Source organism: Melanotaenia boesemani, chromosome 18 (genome assembly GCF_017639745.1).
Source record: "Melanotaenia boesemani isolate fMelBoe1 chromosome 18, fMelBoe1.pri, whole genome shotgun sequence".
In the NCBI taxonomy this organism is placed as follows: Eukaryota; Metazoa; Chordata; class Actinopteri; order Atheriniformes; family Melanotaeniidae; genus Melanotaenia; species Melanotaenia boesemani.
The window spans coordinates 30876889-30901724 of record NC_055699.1 but is presented as its reverse complement, the minus strand read 5'-3'; the positions used below and the strand labels follow the sequence as shown (position 1 = coordinate 30901724).

Sequence of the window (24836 nt, the reverse complement as noted above, 5' to 3'; positions counted from 1 at the left end):
CTGCTCACCTCCAGATAGTCGAAGCTACAGCTGCTGTGGCTCTCCAGATCAAACTGGTTGAAGAAGAAAGAGATGTAGCTGTTCTGTGGGGCCTTCAGGATGATGGTGCAGTCCATATTGTGGGGGTAGATGTCAGGCCAGCCTGGACTCTTCAGGTAGCCATATTCCTGTTCATAGGTCCGGCTACAGCCTGGAGACCAGCACAACCTTCGTTAGGCAACTGATCAGAGATTAAGTGCAATACCTTTCACCGTTCTCTCATTCTAAAGCACACTGTGCAGTTTTCAAAGGGACTACTGCTTCAAGAGAAGAAAAAGCTCTAAATGTCAGACTAATCTTATGTTCTAGTGTCAGAAGTGTACCATGGAGACTTACTGGCGATTTGATAGCTGAAACTGAGTCCGTTTCCTGTCATGAAGGTGTCAGATTTAAAGTGCACAAGGACTGTTCTGCCATAGCTATAGAAGTCTGGAGGATGAATGTCCGATGCACAGAACTTATGTGACTGCCCGTAGTCTCCCTGGAAACACAAGAAGCTTATTAGACTATCAGCTGTTCCACAAACTGGTGTAGAAGTCTGGTTTGGACTGGAGTCAAAACTGTCACAACTTCACCAGGTTTAATCTTTCAGGAGGTTTAGGTCACCGAGCTGTCAGTTTCACTCAAAACTTCAGATCCAAAACTCTCTCCCAGGTTTTGTTTTGATGCTCATAGACCATATAAAACCAGAGACGTGATGGGTTGAAAAATATTTATCCAGGCATAAAAAGTGGGATGGGAGGGCATGGCTCATTAAAACATGAGACATCCTCTCTTCTTAGAAGTTGGGTCTGGTCCCGTGTATGGTCCAGTGTGCCTGAAGCAGATATAAATGGTTCTGGTGCTGTGACCATTGCAGTAAGCACAACTACAGCTTTCCCATTTTAAAATGGGAAAATTTGCACAATATGAACCACGTTACAAAGACTGGGAGATGCATCATGCATGACCTGTCAAAACCACCCAAACCAAACCAAAACCAAAGAACCAGGAACACCTGGTATTGGGATGTTTTGTAGAAAACCTCTTCATGACCAGCACTTCCTATTATCCTTCTCCTTTTGGTCCAGAACACATGTGAACTCACCAATGGCCAGTCGTTCATCTCCAGGTAGTTTGTGGAGCAATCCTGCGTGGGCTGAAGGACGAAGGTCTGGACTGAAATGTTGATGGTTTCCTGGGGTGGAGCATCCAGGATCCAGCGACAGTTGGTGTAAGGAGGATAGACGCTGGGGAAGGAAGGTGAAGTCAGGGTCTGTATGGTTGTTGTGGCGTTCAGGGTCCCGCCGCAAACCCCTGAAGGAGGACAGACATGGATACGATTCAGAAATGCCCAAGTTTAAAACATACGCTTATGTACACTTGATATATTTTAGTTAAACTATAGTCCTCTGTCCTCTAGACATGGGCACAGTACTGGGCTTAGAGTTATATTTACTATGCCCTTATACCTTTTGAAAGAGAATTTGTGAAAGATGAAACTTACTAGGCATTGCTCGGTAGGTGGCATTGAATCCTGACCTCTGAACCACGCTATCAGTGACAAACTGAACCGTCAGGAAGTTTCCACTCGACACGAAGTAACTCGGGATGGAAACACCACAAAATTTTCCAGCCAGGGGGAAGTTCATGTTGTCACCGTCATAGATCTGATGGAGAATACAGACGTATTTAAGACATTAGAGACGTGATGTTCGGGAACGAATCCATTCTTTTGAACGGCTCTTTTAAATGAACGATGGGAACCAAGTCACAGCTGTGAGCCGTTCATTTGTGAGGCATTCTTTTTATATATAAATTTTCCACAATGCCTTCATCACATTTGTGACATGATAGACGTCTGATGTCCAACACACTCCATTCATGTGAAGCATCGATGTGCAGAGTGTTCAGAAACAAATACTGTGAGTTCTGTCCAAAACATTTACTAGAAATTGCACTTTCCTTAGGTTTATCCTTTGTTTATCTATTATTTTACTATATTTTTAAAGTCTTGTATAATAGATTTTATATAGGTACATATTATGATTGTTCGTTCTTAAAAATTGTGAAATTTTGTAAGATATTGTAAGAATGAACCAGTCTTTTGAATGGCTCTTTAAAAGGAACGACTCCTCAAGATCTGGCTCCCTTCAAAGAGCCATGAATCCCATCTGTATGAGACATTACCAGAAAACATCACATAGAGACAACGGGCCTCAGTCAACAACGAAGAAATTTGTTCTTAAATTACACTTACGAACATTTTACCAAAATCTTTCATAATCTTAGCTAAGAACAAATCCTACGAACACTTCCAGGAGTACATTATGAACATCTGCAAGCCGACACGTTTGAATGAAATAAGCATTTTTGTTGTTTTCTGCTGTTCTGTTAATTAAAATACAAAAATAGCACTACAGTCATGTTTTGTCAGATTTTTAAATAACTTTGGTTAAGTATAAAATTTTCTTATTTAGATAAACACCAATATTTCAGATCCAAACATTATAATTTCCTTCGAGAGGAAATTAAACTATTTTTCATCCATTTCGTTCATTCAGGAACAAGTTGCAGATAAGATGGATTTAATTCTTTTGCGTGTCTTTCTAACGCCATCATTGTAAACAACTGCAAACACGCCCGGTCCCTCAACCACAAGAACATCACTCCATAAAATCCAGATCCACCTGCTGAATGTGGTCTTTAATAATTTAAATTTACTACAACTGTGTCTTTTCATTATAATAATTAGTTTTATTAAGAAATCAATTAGAGCAATTAATGACCAGTTTGTATATAAAGCTGTTTTTAGATTATTTGAAGGTCACCATGTAATTATTTATGTTCAAGTAAACACTTTAAAAATGAGGAAAATCAGGCTTCGTTGCACTTATTTATGTTTCTTTCTTGTTGTGTTTTAATCAGTTTGTCGTTCTATTATTTTAACCTCATCTGTTTCTCTCATGTTTGCACACGGGAGAGTCATGAACTTTATGCAAAGTAGGACTGGCTGGTCCGTCCTTTCAACTTTCGAGAGATTGGTATTCACCGATCTAAGAGGAACGATTCGAACAATTCTGCAGTCTAAGAACATGTTCATCTGACGGTGGGTATTTGCAAAAAAAAACATCTCAAGTAAAACTTAAGTATAAATTTAAGAAGGTATTGGTGAATGAGGCCCATCGTCTACACTTCCTGTTCATTTTTTAACGTTATTATAATCCTGCAGAGAACAGATGGTTTTTCCTCTCGTATTAAAGAAGCAGGATGTGCAAATATTAATTCATATTTAAGTGACTTCACCTTGACATAGTCGTAGTAGCAGTTAGACGAGCTCTCCAGATCAAAAGAGCTGAAGGTCAGGTTTATCACCCTGTTCACCGGCATCTCGATGGTCCATACGCAGTCCATCATGGGCTCATAGCGTCCATCCAGGTTTGGATCTGGTGACCCAAACATGCCCATAGGCATGGAGAGGTAGCCACCACATCCCTGTGCTGGACCTGGAGGCAATTCAGAAAAAACAACCACTTCTTCAATCAGCTGTATTTGGGCTAGCACCGCCCAAGGAAGAAAACCACGTCTGGGCGATTTTACAATGCAAGTAAAACCAGAATCAAACACCAAAGCAGGTCCTTCATCTGAGATCATACTTGACTTACCAAGTGTTTCGTGGTAAGTAGCTCTCCAGCCGATCCCATTAATGGAGGCGTCTGTCCTGAATACGATGAATAACTGGTTGGTGGAGGAGCGCAGGTTAGGTGGGAGCACTGTACCACAGAATTTCCCCAGTAAGGGTGCAAAGGTGTCTGGTCCATCATAAACAGCAACATGGTCATAGATACATGAAGAAGATGCCTCCAGATGGAAAGTGTTGAACCTGTGGACAGAAAGAAGAAGGCACAGCAAACTAAAAGTGTTGCTTAAAGGTTCAGAAGCCGAATTTCAGAGTTCACTGATGGGGCCTGAGTACAACATAGCTTGTTAACTCTGGTTCAGGAACAAAGCCACACCTCATTCACTCCTTTACTGACCTCCTTAAATCTGGTTGACCCACCCAGGATTCTTTCCTCTGCATGTTCCTTGATCTAATCACCTAATGAGTTTTCTCTAACTCTAACTAGAGATAAGGGCATCCCTCACCAGTCCATCACACGGCCAACACTGAAAGAGACAAACACTCCGAGGGAGAATTTAGAGTGACCAATAAACATGCATGTCTTTGTAGGGTGGGAGGAAGTAGGAGTACCCTGAGAGAACCCACGCATAGACAGGGAGAACATGCAAACTCCACACAGAAAGGCCATCACCTCGCCAAGTTCCAACTTCTCTCCCAAGCCAAGGCTCGAACCAGCGACCTTCTTACTGTGAGGCCACGATGCTAACCACCACACCACCGTGTACCTAGCGCAGTGGTTTATAAACTTTTTCTACCTTGCACCCCTTTGGTGGAATAATCTCTGGTCAGTTCTTCTTCTTTATATTGTTTGGTGGTTGGCAAACACGAATTGGTGCATTACTGCCACCAAGTGTTCTGGATTGTGGACCAGAATGTTTCCAAGAGCCCAAGTTGTCAAAACATTAGTTAGTCTGCTACATTTTCCCAAACCACTGACCTAGTCACTGACTCTCCTGAGCTATGGTGGCTCGTCACGGTTGGGCAGGTAGCCTCCGGTGGTCATAGTACCGTCAGATACTGGACCATGGACCACGTCTTCAGCAGGCTCTGAAGCAAAAAGGCTTCAACCACTGATAAAAATCTAGGATGTTTCTTCTCATCAGCCAAAACAAACTTCATACTTCCTGTATCCTCATCTCAGCCACCTTCCTCCAGGGCCATTACCAGGAACATCATGGCATCGCCTTCTCTGGACCCTTGGTCACCAACACTAACTCCCCTTAACTGATTTCTTCCTTCTTGTCCCTGTGTTTGCACAAAATCACCCGTTTTCACACCCGTTACATGTAATTCCTGCAGGGCTCCCTCTCACCCAGACACCACAGCTGTCATCAAGAGATGATCTGGTACATGCTCTCAGTTCCTCTCTCGTCCTACGGGTGAGGTGACGCAGGAAGACTTACTTGAGATCCATCACTCTGTCTGCCTGGACCATTATGTGGTAGGTACAGTTGATGTTGTGGTGGTAATTGGTCATGGAGAGTCCCGCACTGCTCACTGTCCCTGAGGTGCTGTTGAAGAAACCACCGCATGCTGCACACACACACACACACACACATACACACACACACATAGTATAAATATGTGTACTATACAGTAATATGAGTAATATGCCACAGCTAATAAAATCATTCTGCACTGAAGCAAATTTCCTTGGTTACCAAGAGCTAACACTGGAAGGTCATTCCCTAGTCATCCCTTAAGCTAGGGATGTCCATTTCAGGTCCTTAAGGGCCAAGATCCTGCAGGTTTTTACATGTTTCCCTGCTCCAACACACCTGGTCCAAGTGAATGGATCATTTAGGCTTGAGCAGGAAGAATGCTGACTGAACATTATCGCTGCAGTAATCATGTCGTAATCATGCACAGAGACCCAATAACTGCATTTTAATTGAACTTTTAATTTAACCGTCTGATCTTTGGTAGGAGGGAGGGGTAGTTGCCAACTCAAGTACTCATGAGATTCCTGTATAATTCTTCATTCTTTCATCCTCTTTACTTACGGATGGCTCTGTATTCTGCCATGAAGCCACGGTGTGTGATCACAGAGTCTGAGTAGAAATGAAGTAACATGGGGCCAAATGTGGAAAAGGGCCCTGGAATGTTAGTGCCGCATACAACGGCAATAGCAGATCCACCAGTGGCCAGGTTGTAGATCTTCAGCCCATCATAAACACAGGTGGAGTGTGCTGAGAAAGAAAATTTCTTTAGACACATTTTCCATGAGAGTAAAGGACACACAGCTTCTGCTTGTTATTCTTCATCCATACTGCTGATACAAGCCTTTACCTTCTGTTTGGAAGACGTTAAAGGTGAGGATGATGACAGTCTGCAGCCCAGCATCTATAGTGTAGTTACAGTTGGAGAAGTCAGGGTAGTTGTCTGGATAGTTTGGAGAAACCACCCGACCAGTAGGAGCTGTGAAGTTGGCACCACACCCTGGTGAACAGAAGAGAAGAAACTGTGTTCGTGGGACTCTGGTGCTGCTAGAGGACGAGGTCCATAATCAGGTCAAATACTGCAGCATATATCCGCTGCAGAATCTCAGTTAGTGCAAATCAGCTTAATCATTTAATGCCACGCTGGTAAAAATGAGTTTGTTTCTTTCTTTACTGATGACATTCAGAAAACCAGGCAGTCAGTCAGTGCTTCCATGCCAGGGGAGGACATATGTCCCTGTGTCCACTCAGAGACATGAACACCATGACACACTCTTCTCCAGTCAGTCCTACAACCCTGGATGAGATCATCGGCCATCTGAAAACCACCACGTGCTCTTGACGCCCTGCCAACCGGGTTTTTAAGAATGTTTCCCTCCCAGCGACAGCATACACAGGTATATAAAATGGAAGGGCAGTATATATATATATAGAGGGGTTCTGAATACTTTCTGGAGCTTTGAATGTCTGGAACCGGACATTTAAATGTATTACCTTAACCATGATCACTTTCAGTAACTGCGGTTTAGTCAATGAATCTTTCCGATTCTTACTTGTAGTGAAGGAGAGGGAGAAACCCTTGCCAGGCGCTTCAGTAGACTGGAATCGACTTGTGATGATGTTGTATGGAGCGACGACGGGGGCCGGGGCCACTGAACCGCAGCCAGTCACCAGAAGATCATCAGTATTCTCAGTCTGACCCGACCACACCTGCAGACAAGAAAATAGTTTTAAAATGATGAAGACCATTTCACACATCGTGAATTCCTTCAGCCGGAGCAGCATCCATGATACAAGACAAACTCAGATCCTCCACCAGAGGACTGAGGGTTCTCTACAGTATCTCAGCTGTTCCCGGGACTCCTCCTCAGATCTGCTGGAGTCGCGCTCCCAGTGCTTGGATTATCACTCCCCACCGCCTCCTTTAGTTCTTCGTATGTTTCCAGATTCTCATCTTTCTTCTTGATGTTTCTCTTTCAGGATCTCTACATCTGTCGCTGCTGCCTTCATCCACCACGCTGTCAGGCTGGTTTGCATCACTGGTTTTTCATCACCAGTGGGATCTGGAAGTCCTTCAGGATCTCAACTCTATCACTCGCTGTGGTGGTCTCATCCTGGGACAGATGTTGCTGTACTCTGTTCCTGGTTATGTTATGTCCATGTCTGCCTTACCTCCCTCCATTGTCCACCGTGCAATGTTCTGAACTCTCTTTGAGACCTCTTTGAGCAGCCTCTAGCTGGGGTCCTGTCTGGTGTGTAGACCTCGACCTCCATCACTCTCATGCTCACCTCCTGTTCCTGTCCAGCCATGATCAGAGTCTCTGTGCTGTCTGTCAGACCAGCCTTCTCCAGACACTGAGAGGACTCCTTGATTAAGCCACTTCTTCAGTCTGTCGATGGTACACCATGTAGGGTTTATTCCTCCTTCATGGTTCCTCCTCTTCCTCCTCCATGCTGGGTTTCAACTGTTTGTCGTTTACCCAGACCTTCCTCACTGGACTCCATCTTTCTGATGTACTGATCTTTAATGTTTCATCCTGGTCACCCTCCTTCCTCCTAGTCTCCAGACTTAGGCTGCTGGAATTGGGTATAAACCCTCCAGGCATTGTGAGAAGCTTTCAGGTCTTGATATCAGTGACTTCCATCCTCTCCTTTGGCCAGTCTATTATATTAGATGGTGTCTGATGGCTTCTGGTCATACGTGTTGATGAATTGGACTTTATTCTTTCCATTCAGCTTACCCTTTAGGACCTGCCTTAGTGTCTGTAGGTACTAGGTGTTGTCTGCCATCCTTACGGCCACCTCATGGTTATCATTAGCCTGTGGTATCCCAGGGTGTTTGTAACTGTCTTCTGGTAGTTCAGCCCCTCAGGATGGGAGGATCTTCCTGCCTCTCTTTCGTACTATTCAGCTGCATTTATCCAGTCTGAATGACATCAGTTAATCAGCGTCTCGCTCAGTTCTTACGTACAGCTTGATGTTGTCCATGTAGAGGAGGGGGCTGATGGTTGCTAGACTACAGATTTCCATACCCACTCTCAGTGTTGATCTCACCGAGGTGGGCATGTCATAATACTGCTCGTGATGGAGGCTAATGCAGTTATGTGTCTACACTTAGAGAAATCTTGGATTCTTATCTGGTGAAGTTCTTTTCGGAGATGAGTGGCTTACCTTGATGTAGCTGTTCTGGCAGGTCCCGGGAATCTCAAACTCATTGTTGAAGCTCATCTCTAAGTGGTTTCCCTCATGGGCAACAATCCTCCAGGAACACTCCACATTAGCTGGAAAGTTCTGGGGATAGTTTGGTGACTTGATTGTACCTGTATCGGCATGGATCACCCCTCCACAGCCTGGTGGAAAATGCACATGTGTGAATGGAGAGTACATGTAGAAAGCCTTCTTTAAAGACCATCACAGTTAAAGTTTCACCCACCTGAAGAGTCTGTAGACCAGGACGCTAAAAATCCACCTTTAGACACAATATGGTCAGCCAGGAAAACTACAACAAGTTTATTGGAGCCAGACTGGATGACTCCTGGGGAGGTGGTGCCACAGTACTGGCCAATAACAGGAGAACCAGGGGAAGCTCCGTTGAAGATGGTGACAGAATCCCAGCCACATGTGGAGTGGGGCTCCACGTTGAAGTAGCTGAAGGTCAGCTGAAGGAAAGACATGCAGAGATGGATTACAGAAATCCCAGCCTCAGCAGGAATCCTGAGTCAGAAGTCGTTGCTTTCTGGATGGTTTTTAATTTTCATCTTTTGTTGTCTCACACCACGTCTGCCTGTTAGTTTCTGTTCTAGAGATTTCTGAATGATTTACACCATCTCATCAGGTCCCTTCACACCAGACTGGGTAAAGATTAGGGATGGGCAGATCGATAATAATCAAAATTGTGATGTCTGTTGGTCAAACTATCAGATTTGATCATTTTTTAAACCACAATGCTGATAGAAAACATTTGTTTTCGCTTTGGAGTTAAAATTAAGTTGGAAAAGTTAAAGTTGTATTCATTCCTTCACAGGATCATGGCAGCCAGTCAGATGTTACAATGCTGGTGTTAGTGATGATGATGATGATTATGTGTTTTAATATTTTAATCTGGTGTAATGCAGGTTCTTGAGCATTATGTTTTATTTTTTTCTTTATTCTACTTTATTAATCCCAAGCTGGGAAATTCTTTCTCTGCATTTAACCCATCCTAGTTGCTAGGAGCAGTGGGCTGCCAGATTCCAGCTCATGGGGAGCAGTTGGGGGTTGAGTGTCCAAATATTTCAAGACCTCACTGTAATTGTCAGATCTTGTTTCAGTCAAATAAATCCATAAATAAGATAAATATGGCATATTTACTGGCTATACTGGTGTACTGGATCCATATCAGAGCAGAAGGCTGTGTCACAGACTCACCGTGATGGTGTGTCCTGCTGGAGCTTCAAGCAGCCAAGCACAGCGACTGGGGCTGGGGTAGAGGTCGGGGTAGTTAGGGCTGGAGATCAGCCCTCCTTCACCCGACTGCCAGCCCCCACATTCTGCACACACAGAATTAGATACATAAGAAAAGAAAAGAAAAGTATAGTAATATTATCACATCTAGATTAGAAAAGTGTTAGTGATCTTTTTTATAATAAAATATATGGTATTAAATGTCCTGATCCTGGTCCTCGTGAACCCCTGGGACGGTTCCCTGTTCCAACATACCTGATCCAAATGCATGGACCACCTTATCCACGAATAAAAATTTTCATTTGACTTTGTCAACATTCATTAAGAGACACAGATCTGTGGTTTTATGAAGGTATTAAAGTTATTTTACCAGGAAACATGTACTTGGCCTTGAAGCCCAAATCTCCCTGCTGAGAATCAGTCTGGAAATGGACCCAGAGGTGTGAGGTGGAGACCACAATGGGAACTGGAGGGATGGTTTGTCCACAAAACCTGGCCAACAGCTCCCCATGTGAGTCACCTGTGGAGAAATGCTGACAATTTTATTTAAAAAAAAGACAAGGAAAGAACAGAAACTGACAATTAACCCACACATTTACTTTATTTTTCCTGCAGATGTCCAACTCTGTTGTTGACCTAAACGTCCACTGTTCGGTCTATCAGAGTGGGAGCGGTTAGAACTGGAGCTATAAAGCTACGGGGTTGCCGGTTTGAACCTTGGTGGGTTTGTTTTTTCCTTCCCATGCACTCTGTCCTACACTCACCTAAGCGGAACTGGAGGAAATCAGAGTCACAGGTCTGATGGTTCTCCAGGTGTAGATCTTCTATGAGCACCACAATCGAAGAGTTGACCTGACGTGGGTTGTGGATCAACCACTCACAGTTGAGGTTGTTGCTGTAGTTAGAGAGAAGGTAGCCAGGGGAGGTGAAGTTCCCGCCTTGTGGGTTGTCCAGGATACCGCCACAAACTAAAGGCAGACAGCAGCAAAAAGTCATTTAAAGACAAAACCTACTGCAGCAGGTTTGAAAATATCCAAACTTTGGTCTGATTTTTCTGACCACAGTCATCATAAAAATAAATCTTACCTGCAGGCTCATCAGAGGAGTAAGTCGCCATGAAGCCGCCGTTGGACACAGAAGCATCGGTCCTGAAGACGATGGCCATGGTGTTACCTGAAGAATGCACCTGAGTACCTGCTGATACTGTACCACAGAATCTCTGTAGGTGGGGGGCATCAGCTGCCAGCCCATTCAGGACCTGGAGAAAAATAGATGTTTGTAATCATTTTTATTGTCCCAAACTCAGGAAATGTCACACAAGGCTGATGGGAGGAGAGAGGGGTGACCCAGCCTCACGGAGCATTTTAATACCAAGAACCTTCCCTTATGCCTCCAGTCTGGTGTCCAGCCAGTACTCCTGGCTTATGTTAGGACCCATCTTCTACTGGGAATAAAATCCTTATTCATGGATTTGTCATTTTACCTTTGCTGCCTCCATGAAATACCAAGTTTCTTCAGCCTACAGTCCCCAACACACTGACTGTCTGCGTTAAAGATTTAATTTGTTGGCTGTATAAAGGGTGAAGCCTCAGTATTTACATGGCACCAGGTTAGCTGAGCCTGGTTCTTCCGTGTCTACTAAGCACTGAATTTCCAGCTCTATGCATCAGCTACTTACATGTACTCACATGTTCCTATAAGCCCAAAACAAAAGAAGAGTCAGAGCATGTGTGGAAACACCAGAAGATGTGTGTGTGTGTGTGTGTGTGTGTGTGTGTGTGGAAGGTAAAGGTGAACGTGGTGGCCGAACCATTGCGTAAACAATGAACTGCAGCGTAGATAACATCCTCTACCTCTACCTACATGACACCAGCTACCAGAGGAAAAGGATGGTTGGTTCATTTGAATTACTTTACATCTTTGCTGCTCTCGTAGTTTCTGTCCTCGCCCACTAACAGGGATGGATTCTCAATGCACTGGTTTCCTTTAACGCAATGCTTCTGTCAGACTGGAGGCAGGTCTGGAACTGACTGAAACGTGACCTAAGATGCTGTGATAGTTTCTGACTTGAGGTCATTATCGAACAGATGATGTCATCAGATAAATGTAAATAAGTTAGAGACGGGATCTGTGCGGTGACTTGGCCTTGATTTGCATGTACGGTGATCTCAGAGCGACGAGGAGCATGTGCAGGCTGCTTCCTGTGACAGATCTCTAGCGAGGCAGTAAATCATCCGGTTGGCCGTGTTGATGTTATTTTTTACTCCACTGCATCACAGAGTCCATTTGTTTGTTTTACTGTGTGAGAAAATGGAAACAAGCGGGTTGTTTCTATCAAGCTAGCGACAACAGAGGAAGCGCATTCTTCTCCAAAGTCTCTGGGAAAAAACCCTGAATAGTTAGTTCAGCTCTCTTTTTTTTGTTTGGTTGTTTGCAACTAATTCTAATGTATTTAGAACTGGGAGAAAAGGCTCGGCTCTACCTAACTCCACCTAAGCTAGAACTGGTTCATGTGTTTCTCCAGCGGCTTTAACCACGTCTCTCACTGCAGCACTTCCAACTGGTCAACAGCTCCAGCAGAGAACAAGAAAAATGGACTAATTTTTTCTGACTGTCAGAGATGCTGTCCCTTCCTCTGCCAGCAGAAGCAGCTTCATTTTTCAGCCACAGCCCAGAACCCAGAATGATGAAAACCTGGTGAATGTCAAAACAGAGTTAAAATGATGAAAGGTAAATTCAGCCTAAGAAGGAGAAACGTGTTCAGTAAACCAGCTGCGAGAGCAAACCGAACTTTCCTGCATCTACAGGTCCGGACATGAAACGTCAGTCCACAGGAAGATTTGTGGTTTGTTCGGTTTTATGGTTTCTACTCTGCCTAAATATCCCGATGAAAGAATCAATATTTACGTTACTTTTGGCTGATTGAACTTCATCCTGAACTCATTGCTAACTGTGAAAGCTTTAACTTTGTGTATTAAATATTCACTTTTTTGATTAAAATTTTAGTTTGGAAATGAAATAAATGGTCGGAAACGTTAAAACGACCCTTTAAGGCCCGATGGGTGGAAACAACATGGCTGCGTGGGTTCCTCCAACAACCAGCCCAACATGTGTTTTTTTTAAGTCTCTGGAAAAAATAAAACCTCACAGGAAATCGATTTTACTTCAGAAGTCTAATAAAAAGAAAAAGAGCCCAGAGAGGAGCAGAGACACATCTGCTCTGAACAGGGCTGTGAGGCGATGATGCTGTGATCTTCATCTACTTTCATTTCATTCAGACTTCATGAAACGGTGTCAGCGTCTGAAAAAGGAGCATAAACTTACTGACAATTTACTGTTACAGGACGCTCTGCTGTCATAACACCTCAGGAATCCCATCACACTTATTGGGGCAAACTGTGGTAGCAGCTGTAGTCTGGACATGTTTGTCAGGTTTACATGTTTATTACAGATTCACTACCTAAAAACAAAAATTAGTAAAGGTGTTTTTTTTGTTAGTTTTTAAAACCAATCTAAAGAAAATCCTCCACAAGTAATCTGTTACATCTTAGTTAAATCTGAATTTTTGTGTATTTATAAAGTGATGAAATAGAAGAAAGTCTGAGGAGAAAGGAGCTCACATCAAGGTAGTCGAACACGCAGGAGGTACCAGAACCTTCCAGCCTCAGGTCGTTGATGGTGAGCGTGACCCTGCGGCCCGGCGCCACCACCACCTCCCAGCGACACACTCGGCTGTGCGGGTACAGATTGGGATAATTGGGAGAGGAGATGGTTCCTGAGGGTGCATTCAACTCCCCTCCACAAGCTGCAGAGGAAAAGAAGATAAAGACATTTTTACAAACTCTCCTGCATTAGCTAACTCAGTTCAGCTGATTTCTATCCAGCTAATTAACAAGAAATGATGTCTCAGGACATCTTGTTTAGCTTAGAAAACCAGCAGAGTGTATGGAGTTTTAATTTCAGTCCTCTGAAGCTCTGGACTGCAGGCAGGCCAGTTCAGCAGCCGGACTCTTCTCCTGTGAAGCCATGCTGCTGTGATGGATGCAGGATGTGGTTCAGCATCGTCTTGCTGAAATCTGCAAGGCCTTCCCTGAAAGAGACGTTGTCTGGATGGGAGCAGATGTTGCTCTAAAACCTCCATGTACTTTTCAGCATTGATGGAGCTTCACAGATGTGGAAGCTGCCCACGCCATAGGCACTAATGCAGCCCCATCCCATCAGAGATGCAGCTTTTCACCTGTCCACTGATAACAAGCTGGATGCTCCCTCTCCTCTTTAGTCTGCAGGACACGCCGTCCATGCTTTCCACAAACTAGTTCACATCTTCATCCAGGTTTCCACTTTGCCTCAGACCATTTTAAATGAGTTTTGGTCCAGAGAAGACGGAAGAAGATGGTTCTGGATCCTGTTCACATCTGGCTTCTTCTCTGCATGATAGAGCTTTAACCTACATTTGTGGGTTTCAGGGTGAACTGTGTTCACAGACAGTGGTTTCTGGAAGTCTTCCTGAGTCCATGCAGTGGTTTCCAGTAGAGAATCATGTCTGCTTTTAATGCAGAAGATCACCAGCATCCAGCCTTGTCCCTGCATACAGAGATTCCTCCTGATTCTCTGAATCCTCTGATGATATTCTACACTGTAGATGGAGGATCTTCAAAGTCTGAGGAACATTTTTCTGAAATTGTTCCAGTTTTAGATCCAGTTTGTCTCAGATTGGTGAACCTCTGTCCATCTTTCCATCTGAGAGACTCTGCCTCTCTGAAATGCTCCTTTTATACCCAGTCATGTTACTGACCTGTTGCCAGGTAACCTGGTTAGTTGTCCAATGCTCCTCCAGGTGTTTCTGGTTTGTACCAGGTACTTTTCCATCCTTTTGTTGCTCCTGTTCCAACTTTTTCCATCAGATTTACTATCAGCTCATATTTTCATCACATGGTGAAACATCTCAGTTTCATCCTCTGATAATTTTTTTTATCTTCCACTGGGAATAAAATATGACCTGATGAGATTCTGTTTTTATTTACATTTTTTAGAGCTGAGTTAGTAATTTATAATAAAAATGAGATTAAATCCACCACACCATTGTGCAGCCCTATTCTGACTTTATTCATGCAGATATAACTAGAATAATGTCGTATTAGTGGCAATCCTTGTGTGACCGTACCTTCAACGCTGGCTTCAAAAGTCAGTCTGAATCCAGCTGCGTTTATACTTGTGTCGGAAACAAACTTGACGTAAGCGAAACTGTCAGACGTGTCCAGAGGAGCTGGAAGATTACTGCCACAGTGTCGGCCCAGCAGTTGTCCTGAGCAGTGAGATGAAAAGACGTCTCACCGATTACTGTTTCATGACTGAAAAATGAACTGATCTTTCTTTTCCTCACCAGAAGCATTGTAATCCCTGATCTCCACGTAGTCCGCTGTGCATTCTGAGGAGCTCTGCAGGTTGAAGTTCTCATAGCTGAGGGTGAGGTAGTGTCCAGTGGGCCCCTCCAGGTACCACTCACAGCTGGAGCCATCAGGATAGTTAGATCCTGGGAAGCCAGGACTGTGGAGCGATCCGCTCTGACCGAAATAAGTTCCTCCACACGTTGCTGAGAGGAGATGAAAAGCACAAGAGAGCCATTACTGCTTTACAACTCCTCTTTAAAAAGAGGTTTTCCATTATAAGCATTGCACATGTCATAGTTTAAATGCATATTTATTAACCAGAAAATCTCCAATAAAATCCAGTAAGATTGATAAGTATATGATATAATATCAGTTCAGTTTAATGTTTGCCAGTATCATAAACTCTCAAAACAAATATTTTTCTACTTGGTTACAGTGACTAGGTAAGTCTGACTCTATCACAGCTTCATATATCCACATTTTCCTCATCAGATTACAATCAGACATTTTAGAAATAGAAACAATTTCAAATGGAGAAGGTCTGACAGACAATTGCTGGATCCATCATTGATCCAGATCTTCTGTTTGGATCTATGCTGCTGGCTCATTAGTGAAGGCTTCCTGATCACATTAAATGTCCCAGACATCTCAGACAGACTGAGCTGGTATGTTTCCTCTGACCTCTGAGATCCACAGACCTTAGTAGTTCTGTAGTTCCTGGGATATGGAAGCTGTCTGTACTGGGTGCCTTCAGGAAAACTGGTGGCCTTTTAGTTGCCATTATAGGCAGCTCTACTGTGTGATTGGCTCACAGGAAAGTTTCATGCTCTCTTTCTTCATTAGTGCATATGACAAAGTTCAGTAGCTTAACTGGAGTAGACTAAAGCTGAGGAAGAAAACTGGAGATTTTATCCAAAGGGAGAACAAATGAAGGTGGGTTAGTGTGTTATTGAGTTGGATGTACCCTCACTGAGTTCTTCCACATCAAATGCCAGCCTCTGAATTTGAAAATCTACTTCCAGATGTGTGGTTGATGTTATCTTCTCACCTATGGAGTACTTTGCCTTGAATCCTTGGTGTGTAACACTGTGGTCTGTACGAAACCTCAGCAGCATGGCAGGTCCTGTTGAATGCTGGGTAGATGGTCGGGTGTTGCCACAGAGCCGAGAAATTAAGTCAGAGTTTAACGTCGAGCCATCTCGGAGCTCCAAGTAGTCATAGGAACAGCTGAGGGAAAACAAGTCCAGACAGGAAGAATGGAATAATAACCGACCTACGACCTTCTGGTGGAATAATAACTGACCTATGACCTTCCAGAGGATTAATAAACGACATACAAACTACTGGTGGAATAATAACCAACCTACGACCTTCTGGAGGAATAATAACTGACCTATGACCTTCTGGTGGAATAATAACAGACCTACGACCTTCTGGTGGAATAATAATCGACCTACGACCTTCTGGAGGAATAATAACTGACCTACGATCTTCTGGAGGAATAAGAACCAACCTACGACCTTCTGGTGGAATAATTACCAACCTACAACCTTTTGAAAGAATAATAACGAGCCTACAACCTTCTGGAAGAATAATAACTGACCTACAGCCTTCTGGTGGAATAATTACCAACCTACAACCTTTTGGAAGAATAATAACCAACCTACGACCTTCTGGAGGAATAATAACTGACCTACAACCTTCTGGAGGAATAAGAACCAACCTACGACCTTCTGGTGGAATAATTACCAACCTACAACCTTCTGGTGGAATAACAATCAACCTACAACCTGGGAATAAACTAACCTGGATACAGGCTCGATGTAAAAATCCTCAAAGTCGATTTGGACGGCTTCTCCGTTGGGCACTGTGATGACCCAGATACAGTCGATGTTCACGGGGTAGTTCTGAGGATAGTTGGGTGAAGTGATGTAGCCGGGTGGATCATTGTCATTGAGCTCAATGAAACCTCCGCACGCTGTGCAAACACAGGAGGAATAAATGTCCACATCATTTTTATCCATTACAACATTCAGTCAGCTCACCAAACTTTAACTTCAAAAACTGAATTAAGTAAAATAAAAAAGGTAATTGAAGAGGATAGAAAACAGTTCCCGTACCCTGACTGTGAGCCTCGAACGTCAGCTTAAAGCCGCTGCCCTCGTTGCTCGAGTCAGAGACAAATTTAATAAACATGTTGTTGTCGGTGGTCAGGAGGAAGGACGGGGGGGTTGAACCACACAAACGTCCTCCGAGGAGAGGAGATGAAGCATCCGGACCATTTCTGACCTGCACAAACACCACTCAGTAAATAAAACACCAGAGTACAAACACATTTACCGACTCATCTGTGACCTCAGACGTTGAGTTAAAGCTGAAAACCAACACAAACGCAGCCTGAATGAAGATTGTTAACCCTTCTGCAGCCGTGGGGCGGTGATCAAACGCTCGTGCTTACCTCCAGGTAATCTCCGGTGCTGCATCCAGTTCCATAGCCCTGAACCTGGAAGGGACTTTCAAAGGTCACAGACACCTTAAAACCAGGCTCGACCATCACATGCCAGCCACAGTCCAGACCAGGAAGGTAGTTCTGGGGATAGTGGGGACTGCTCACTACACCTCTGTTTACATGCAGGAGACCACCACAACCTGAAACACCAGAGAATGACACCATTTCTGGCAAGTCTTTTAATTGCATGATGTTTTCCATTAGATATAAGTATTACCAGTCATACTGAATATCATTATAGTAGAAAAAACAAAGGGAAAATAGAAAACAAACACTTCTATATGAATATTTGTTTGTCTTTGTGATATTGAAACATCCAACATATGAAGTGACTTCCTGTGGACGTCAGGACAGTAGTTTTTGTCCCTACAGGTACAAAAGGATTTTTTTAGGAGTTCGGATTTAGGTTATGTTTAGGGGTGAGGATTAGGATTTTTGTTTAGGGTTAGGTAAAGCAGAATTAAATCTGAGTTTGGAACTTTGGAAGGTTACTGGGGGCAGCGTTGTCTTTAAAACTTCGTCAAAGAAAAAGATTTGTTCTTTTCTTTAATCTACAGTTAACTGGATGAACTGCTGACGGAGCACATTGTCTTTCTTCTGTGAATGAAGACGTTTATCACTAAAAGGAAATGGACTGAATAAACCAACAACATGGGCTGTTGTATTACTGTGTTGTAAAATTCCTCCCTTTTTAAAGGTTTCCAGTCTGGACTGATGTGTATAACAGCTGAGAGTCATACATTTGTGATTTCTCTGTATGTTTTTAGGTGAACAACCTTTGGAGTAGGAGGCATTGAAGCCTTGTCCATTCACAATGCCGTCTGAAGAGAAGTGGATAAACATGGAGTCTCCTGTGGAGTGGAGAGGACCAGGAGGAACTCGACCACAGACACTGGCCAGGACAGGGGATAGACTGGTTGCACCTGGAAACACCCAATCACAACTAAGAAGTGGTCTGAGGTTCATTCAAATACAGTCTATGATCTGACACAGGATATATCTGACCTGTGTCATCAGTGTTATTCTCACTACTGTTGTGGCTTACCATCTCTGATAACAATGCTGTCATAGTAGCATGGTGGGCTGCCCTCCATGTCAACAGACAGGAAGTTAAACTCCACTATGGAGTCCGGAGAGCGGATCAGCCAGGTACACTCCTGGTTATGAGGGTAGTTTTCAGGCCATCCAGGAGAATACAGGAAACCAGGAGTCTCCCCTGTCATCGCCATTCCACCACATGCACCTGAAACACACACTTAAAGGTTAGTACATGGGTATTCCCAGAACCCACCACAGCACTGCTACACCACCTTTTTATCTGTAGGTGACAAAACTGCTTCACATAAGCTGACTGGAATTCATAAATATTTCATATAGTTCTACCAGTTTCTAAGAGACAGTGCTGTGCGTGTCCGATATGGGGGAGAAGTTTTATCCTGGCAGGCCTTCACCTGATCTTTAGTTTGGATGCAGAGAGTGTCATGGTTTCTGGGTGTTGGTGTGTGTTATGTTCATGTTCTTGGTTTTCTGGTTATATTTAGTTAGTTTTTTCCCTGATGTTCTGTGGTTTTCTGTTCCTGCCTCGTTAGTTCATCTGGCCTGATTAGTCATCCACTTCACCTGTGTCTTGTTATTCCCTCTGTGTATAAGTACTCCTGGTTTGCTGTTATTCCTTGTCAGATCCTTACATGTGGTTCATTCCCCTGTCGTGTGTGGTTCCCTGTCCTGTGTCCTGAGAAATAAACCTTGTCACCAGCACAGTTCTGCCTCCTGCCTTGACTGTCTGCATTTGGGTCCTCACCTCCTCCGTCGCCCGCCACTCATGACAGAGAGTAGTTTTCTGCTTCTGTTGTAGCTTTACAGATACTAAAACCTGACATTATCTAATAAGAAACAGCAATTTTCCTGGGAAAGTGTGCACAGACGAGTAGGAAAAAGTCTGTGCTAATTCCTGGACTGAATGTTTCTCACTAAACTCCAGACCCACAAAACGTTGATGTGGAATTTATGTTGTTGTTCTTGTAAATGGTCACTAGAGGGCGATATAAGACAATGAAGAGCTGTTTAACTGTATGTAAACAGCACAATTACAAGGAAATTAGTGTTTGGTGGATTATTTCTCTTCTTTAATCAAGCCAGTTGTGTTATACATGGATGGAGAGCCTGATTAGTCACCTTCACAAGCAGGTGGAGCTGGTTAGGACGGTGCCTTTGTGGGATGAACAACACTGCTAAACATGTGGGAAATTACCCCAAAAATGCCTCAAAATTCCCCATGTCTCTGACCTGGTGGGATAGTGGGAGGTGGTCCAGAGTCCTGCACAGCAGTCCATTCTACCAGGAAGCCTCGTCCTCCCATCACTGAATCTGACAGGAACTGCAAGGTGACCGAGCTTCCTGAACTTCTCACAGGAGGAGGTAGGTCCAGACCACAGAACGTACCAATGGAGTAATGATTAACATCTGGGCCATCAAATATCTGCAGAGAAACAGCACAAAGGTATCACAGTGACGTTTAACTCATTCACTGATGAAGCTGTGCCTTCCCTAGGAGACGCAAAATGGTCCTTTTACACAGAGTCCTAAAGGACTTTGCCAGTTCTTGATTGTTTTCTCAATGAATTTCTGCCAGTGTAAAGAGATTAATGGCAGAGGACTAGAAAGTTTCTCATTGCTGTTATGGAAGATAAAACAAGACAGCTCTTCTACCGATCCTCCATGGAAAATCAGATCATCTGGTGCTTCTCCCCTCCACCCAAACATCCACTGCTCAGTGCCCACCTTTTACCAAAAGGTCTTTAAGGAAATGAAAACATGAAGCTGAAGAAGCAGCTTTGAAATCAGGAAGCAGACACATTCTCTACCTTCAGATCAGGTGACCCTGATCCATCCTCTAATCCTGCTGCTAGAGACTGAGGCAGCTGGGGGACGTCCCATGATGCACCGGGCTCCTCTATGCTGGGGGACGTCCCATGATGCACCGGGCTCCTCTATGCTGGGGGACGTCCCATGATGCATGGGCTCCTCCCTGCTGGGGGACGTCCCATGATGCACTGGGCTCTCTTTACTCTCCATGTAGAAACATCTGCTGTTGTTGTTCATTTGTGTTTCTCTTCTTCTTTCTCAGCTGGATCAGAGTTCTGCTGCTGGTTCATCCCACTTTCCTGTCCTCTCCACCCTGACCGGTCGAGGAAGATGGCTGGTTCTGATGGAGGTTTTCCTTCCTGGTTTTGGTTCTGATGGAGGTTTTCCTTTCTGGTCCTGGTTCTGATGGAGGTTTTCTTAGCTAGCTCATTATTTTAATGAACTGCTCCATGTGAACTCAGTTATTAGAAACTGGACTGATGGGATCATATGATGGATTTGTTTTAATGGGTTTATAATAAACTGGACTGAATTGGACTGGATCTGTGAAAATGTATTGAATTGACTTTGTTGTGAATTGGCGCTGTAAAAAAATAAAAAATAAAATAAAATACAGGAAAATTGGAAATTAAATTTTTTCTTTCTTTCTTTCTTTCTTTCTTTCTTTCTTTCTTTCTTTCTTTCTTTCTTTCTTTCTTTCTTTCTTTCTTTCTTAATGCTACTCTTACAGTAACCTGGTGTCCATGTGGTGATCTCAGGTATTGATTAACATAGTTCTTGGTGCAGCAGCCTCTCTCAGATGAGGCTTGGCTTTACTCCATTCAGGCTTTCTGTGACCTTCATGTGTTTACTGGAGGTCCATGTGAAACCTTCTCTGTGTTATTTATATCTCCAAAGTAGTTTTTTCTAATAATCGTGTGGGTCTGAAATACTAAGCTGTGTATATTGATGTTTTCTGGGTTTGTACTTTGTGTACCACCCTGTCATTGTGGTACTCGGGGGCTGTGTGATGTCAAAAAGTTTAAATAAAGTTAACTGATAGAAAGTCTTGTTTATATGTTTCAACATTACAGTTTTTCATGGTAACTTTGGATCTGGATTCATCTTAAATCAGCTGAAAATTGGGACAATCTGATGGTGCATGCAGTACGTTATCTTACTTTCAGATGGTCATAGTAGCAGTCATACAGGTCCTCTATGTCCATGTCCACGAATCGGATCTGGATGAAACTGTCTCCGTCCACAGTTATGGTCCAGCGGTAGTGGGCATTATTGGGATAAGTCCTGGGGTAGAGTGGGGATGCGATCTCACCAGACTCGCCAACCACGTCAATGCCGTACACTGCATACCAGGGAGGACGTGCAGACTTATGAAACAGGTCACCAACTTACAAGTTACACTCAATAAGGTGGTAATGACACATAACTGCAGTAATTTCTGGTTGTATTTTACCTGAACGGGAAGCCCAGGAACAGCAGGTTCCTAAACAGCATTAGTTTACTTACAGAGTCATAAATGAACCAAACAGAGGAACTTACGATGAGCGAACGTGGCTCTGAATCCTGCTCCACTGTCCGATGCATCGGAGACGAACTTCACCCAGAGGACGTGGCCAGTCACAGAGGTGTAGTTGGAGGGAAGAGAGCTTCCACAGAAGCGACCAACCAGAGAGCCGCTGGAGTTACCTTCTCTGATTTCCACATAGTCATTTCCACAGTCTGAGCCTCCCTGAAGGTGAAACATGCTGAAGGAAACACAAAAATCATCTCTTACTGCTATTCAATGAAAAAAAAAGCTTCAGAAATGAATAATTACATAAAATAGGAATCATCTAATTATAAAGGGAGGAAATAAAGACCTCCATTCTGGCACATGTACACGCTTCTCTCTGGAGCCTACGGACTGAAAACGGTTGGACGATGCTTCGTCCTGAAACATTTAACCCCTTTTTTTAATCATACGTGCAGAGCATGTGCACGTTACGACGCCCATCAATCATGCACAGCTCACTAAGGACACAGGAAGCCCAGAAACTGCTCCGATGTGAACCACGAGATGAAAATACTTCACACTAACATGAATGAGAGCTGGACGCGGTTTCCAGGTGAACTTGTGATGGTCCAGACACACTCCATGTTCGGAGGGTAGGCATCCGGGTAGTTGGGACTGTTGAACGCACCAGTCTCCATCAACAGATCTCCTCCACAACCTGATGAAAGGCAGGGAGAAGAAGATCCAGTCAGCAAGCTGAACCACCTGAGCCTGATCTGTGATTGGAGGCTGATGGCGTACTGGAGGTGGAGGCGGTGTAGGTCGCTCTGAACCCTTTCTTAGAGACCGAGTGGTCGGAGGTGAAGTTGACCACCAAAGAGTTGCTGAATGATGTCACCGGATGAGGCAACTCAGTTCCACAGTAGCGCCCTGACAACAAATCAGATCATTTATTTATTAGATTTATTTTTGTTTCCGGTTTAACAGATTCGTGACGCACCAGCTAAACCTGGGCCTTACCTATAGAGGGCGCCTGGTAGTTGTCTCCATCCAGGATCTCCACGGCATCGTGTGAACAGTTGCTGTTGATCATCTCCAACTCCAAGTCAGTGAATGACAGGGTCACATGGTTGACTGGTCAGAAAAGCACAAGTCAGCTGTTTGTATGCAACATAAATGTATTTATAACATGAACAAAGACCGACGTTCAGCTCACATGGTTCCTGAGCTTTGATGATCCAGCTGCAGTCCAGGTCCGGTGGGTACGGTCTTGGGTACCGCGGCGATGCTATGGACCCACCATTGTCGTCTGTCAAGATGGTTGCACCACAAGCTGTTGAACAAACGACTCAGTCAGAAGAGGCCACGCCTCTCTGAACGCATCTCCAAGACTAAATCATTCATTTAGATTCACTTCAGATTACTAAACTGTTTAGTAGAATTTTCTGTTTCTCACTAGGTTTTTATCTGGTTTTGGGAAATAAAAGTTATAAAAAGTTTTCTTTACTTCAACCACTGTTAATATTTGTTAAACTGGACCAGAAGATGTGGTTTTGACTGAAAGCTGGAGACCAACCCTCTGAGAAGTGAGCGCTGAAGCCCCGGTGGTTGCCACTGGAGTCAGACCTAAAGCGAACATAGATGGTGCTCTGGGTGGAGGTGATGGGGGGCGTACTGGTACCACACACTTGGGCGAGCAGAGGGGAGGACATGGTCGGACCATCATGGATCTGTAGATGGAGACACTTTCACTTTTAATAGACAGAATTTAGCTGCTTCTCATTTGTTTCTTCTGAGACCAGCAGGGCAGCCAACCCATCACTAAGTTCTGAAGATTAAAAGTTAATCTCATCAAGTTTAACTTTTGTCCCTGTGAGCAGATAACATGGAGAATTAGATGTTTGTGAACAGCAGAAAGGCTGAAAACCCATAAAAGAAATAAAAACTGGTGTGATTTCTCCAATTTACACTAGTATTCAAAAACAGCTATAAAAACTCTGTGGTCCTACAAACTGGACACATCAGTACTTTAGTGGTTTCCCAGAAACCCCGTTTCTTCACAGAGACCACCCACATTTATATCTGGGTTGTTTTTCTTAGGAAAACTCCTTCACATCCGTCCAGTTCTCAGAAAGACGTCCCCACAGGTTGATGTTTGTGATTGTAGGGATGAACAGACAGATCTGGATTTTAATGAGTCCCCGGATGTAATGGTGGTCCAGTTAAACCATGAAGGTGAATGCTGCCCAAAGTTGGATTTCTAGCTCGGAAAGTTACAGAGCCGCTCGGTTACTGATTCACACCCAACAGGACTGTGTGATGTTCAGTCCTGTACGGTCTCCTGTTTAAAAAGTCATTCCTGTCGGAGTTGTGCTGGCTTAAAACCTTCATCTCCCTCCCAAAGCCACAAGCAGAGTCCGGCAGGCCCGGACTCGGCTGCACAGTCCTCCTGCACTTAGAGCTCGTGATCCTCAGTCTTGTTTGACCAGCAGGCGAGAATCTGCCCTCCAATACACCCCTTTTAAAAAACCGCCTCCTCATTTACATAATGAGGCAGACATACACACAGAAATGTAAAACATTAGGCAGAAAAATAAATAAGCTTGGAAAAATAGACGGAGGAAGAAAAAACAAGACTGGAAATCATGAGGATGTAGTGATATGTACGTCTGAAAACTTCATAGACCGTTTCTTCTCACCGCGACGTAGTCCCAGAGACAGCCGCTGTGATATTCTATGTCCAGGTCGGTGAAGTTGAGGAAGACGCGGTGGTTGGCGTCCACGCTGACGGTCCAGGAGCAGTCGGCATTGTTGGGGTAGCTGCTGGGATACAGCGGAGAGTGGATCTCCCCAGACGGAGCTGTGACCGGACCTCCACAGCCTGAAGAACAATCACAGCTTAGCTGAAGCTACACGGGGAAAATACTGAGAAATTACAGCATAATTCTGTAATAAAAGTACAGTTTATACTGTTCATGTTTTATTCTACACTTTTGTT

General features: G+C 43.9%; 1 protein-coding gene across 1 annotated transcript in view; it reads right to left on the bottom strand.

Annotated features, from left to right (window-relative positions):
• The window catches only part of cubn (cubilin (intrinsic factor-cobalamin receptor)), a 51312-nt gene that overhangs the window by 1525 nt on the left and 24951 nt on the right, over positions 1 to 24836 (bottom strand). Inside the window, exons 31-64 of the mRNA XM_041968231.1 lie at positions 24538 to 24719; positions 23415 to 23568; positions 23055 to 23171; positions 22859 to 22972; positions 22640 to 22768; positions 22424 to 22556; positions 21886 to 22091; positions 21507 to 21688; positions 19768 to 19960; positions 18527 to 18724; positions 18258 to 18404; positions 17431 to 17621; positions 17093 to 17261; positions 16779 to 16950; positions 16021 to 16199; positions 14966 to 15175; positions 14747 to 14887; positions 13203 to 13387; positions 10669 to 10840; positions 10347 to 10550; positions 9953 to 10102; positions 9547 to 9668; positions 8573 to 8798; positions 8311 to 8489; positions 6693 to 6849; positions 5990 to 6139; positions 5704 to 5889; positions 5104 to 5233; positions 3684 to 3901; positions 3325 to 3524; positions 1526 to 1688; positions 1127 to 1335; positions 376 to 520; positions 9 to 190 (exon numbers count right to left, since the gene is read on the bottom strand). Coding sequence (XP_041824165.1) covers positions 9 to 190; positions 376 to 520; positions 1127 to 1335; positions 1526 to 1688; positions 3325 to 3524; positions 3684 to 3901; positions 5104 to 5233; positions 5704 to 5889; positions 5990 to 6139; positions 6693 to 6849; positions 8311 to 8489; positions 8573 to 8798; positions 9547 to 9668; positions 9953 to 10102; positions 10347 to 10550; positions 10669 to 10840; positions 13203 to 13387; positions 14747 to 14887; positions 14966 to 15175; positions 16021 to 16199; positions 16779 to 16950; positions 17093 to 17261; positions 17431 to 17621; positions 18258 to 18404; positions 18527 to 18724; positions 19768 to 19960; positions 21507 to 21688; positions 21886 to 22091; positions 22424 to 22556; positions 22640 to 22768; positions 22859 to 22972; positions 23055 to 23171; positions 23415 to 23568; positions 24538 to 24719 — 5795 coding nt within the window. The remainder of the gene's footprint in view (positions 1 to 8; positions 191 to 375; positions 521 to 1126; positions 1336 to 1525; positions 1689 to 3324; positions 3525 to 3683; positions 3902 to 5103; positions 5234 to 5703; positions 5890 to 5989; positions 6140 to 6692; positions 6850 to 8310; positions 8490 to 8572; positions 8799 to 9546; positions 9669 to 9952; positions 10103 to 10346; positions 10551 to 10668; positions 10841 to 13202; positions 13388 to 14746; positions 14888 to 14965; positions 15176 to 16020; positions 16200 to 16778; positions 16951 to 17092; positions 17262 to 17430; positions 17622 to 18257; positions 18405 to 18526; positions 18725 to 19767; positions 19961 to 21506; positions 21689 to 21885; positions 22092 to 22423; positions 22557 to 22639; positions 22769 to 22858; positions 22973 to 23054; positions 23172 to 23414; positions 23569 to 24537; positions 24720 to 24836) is intronic.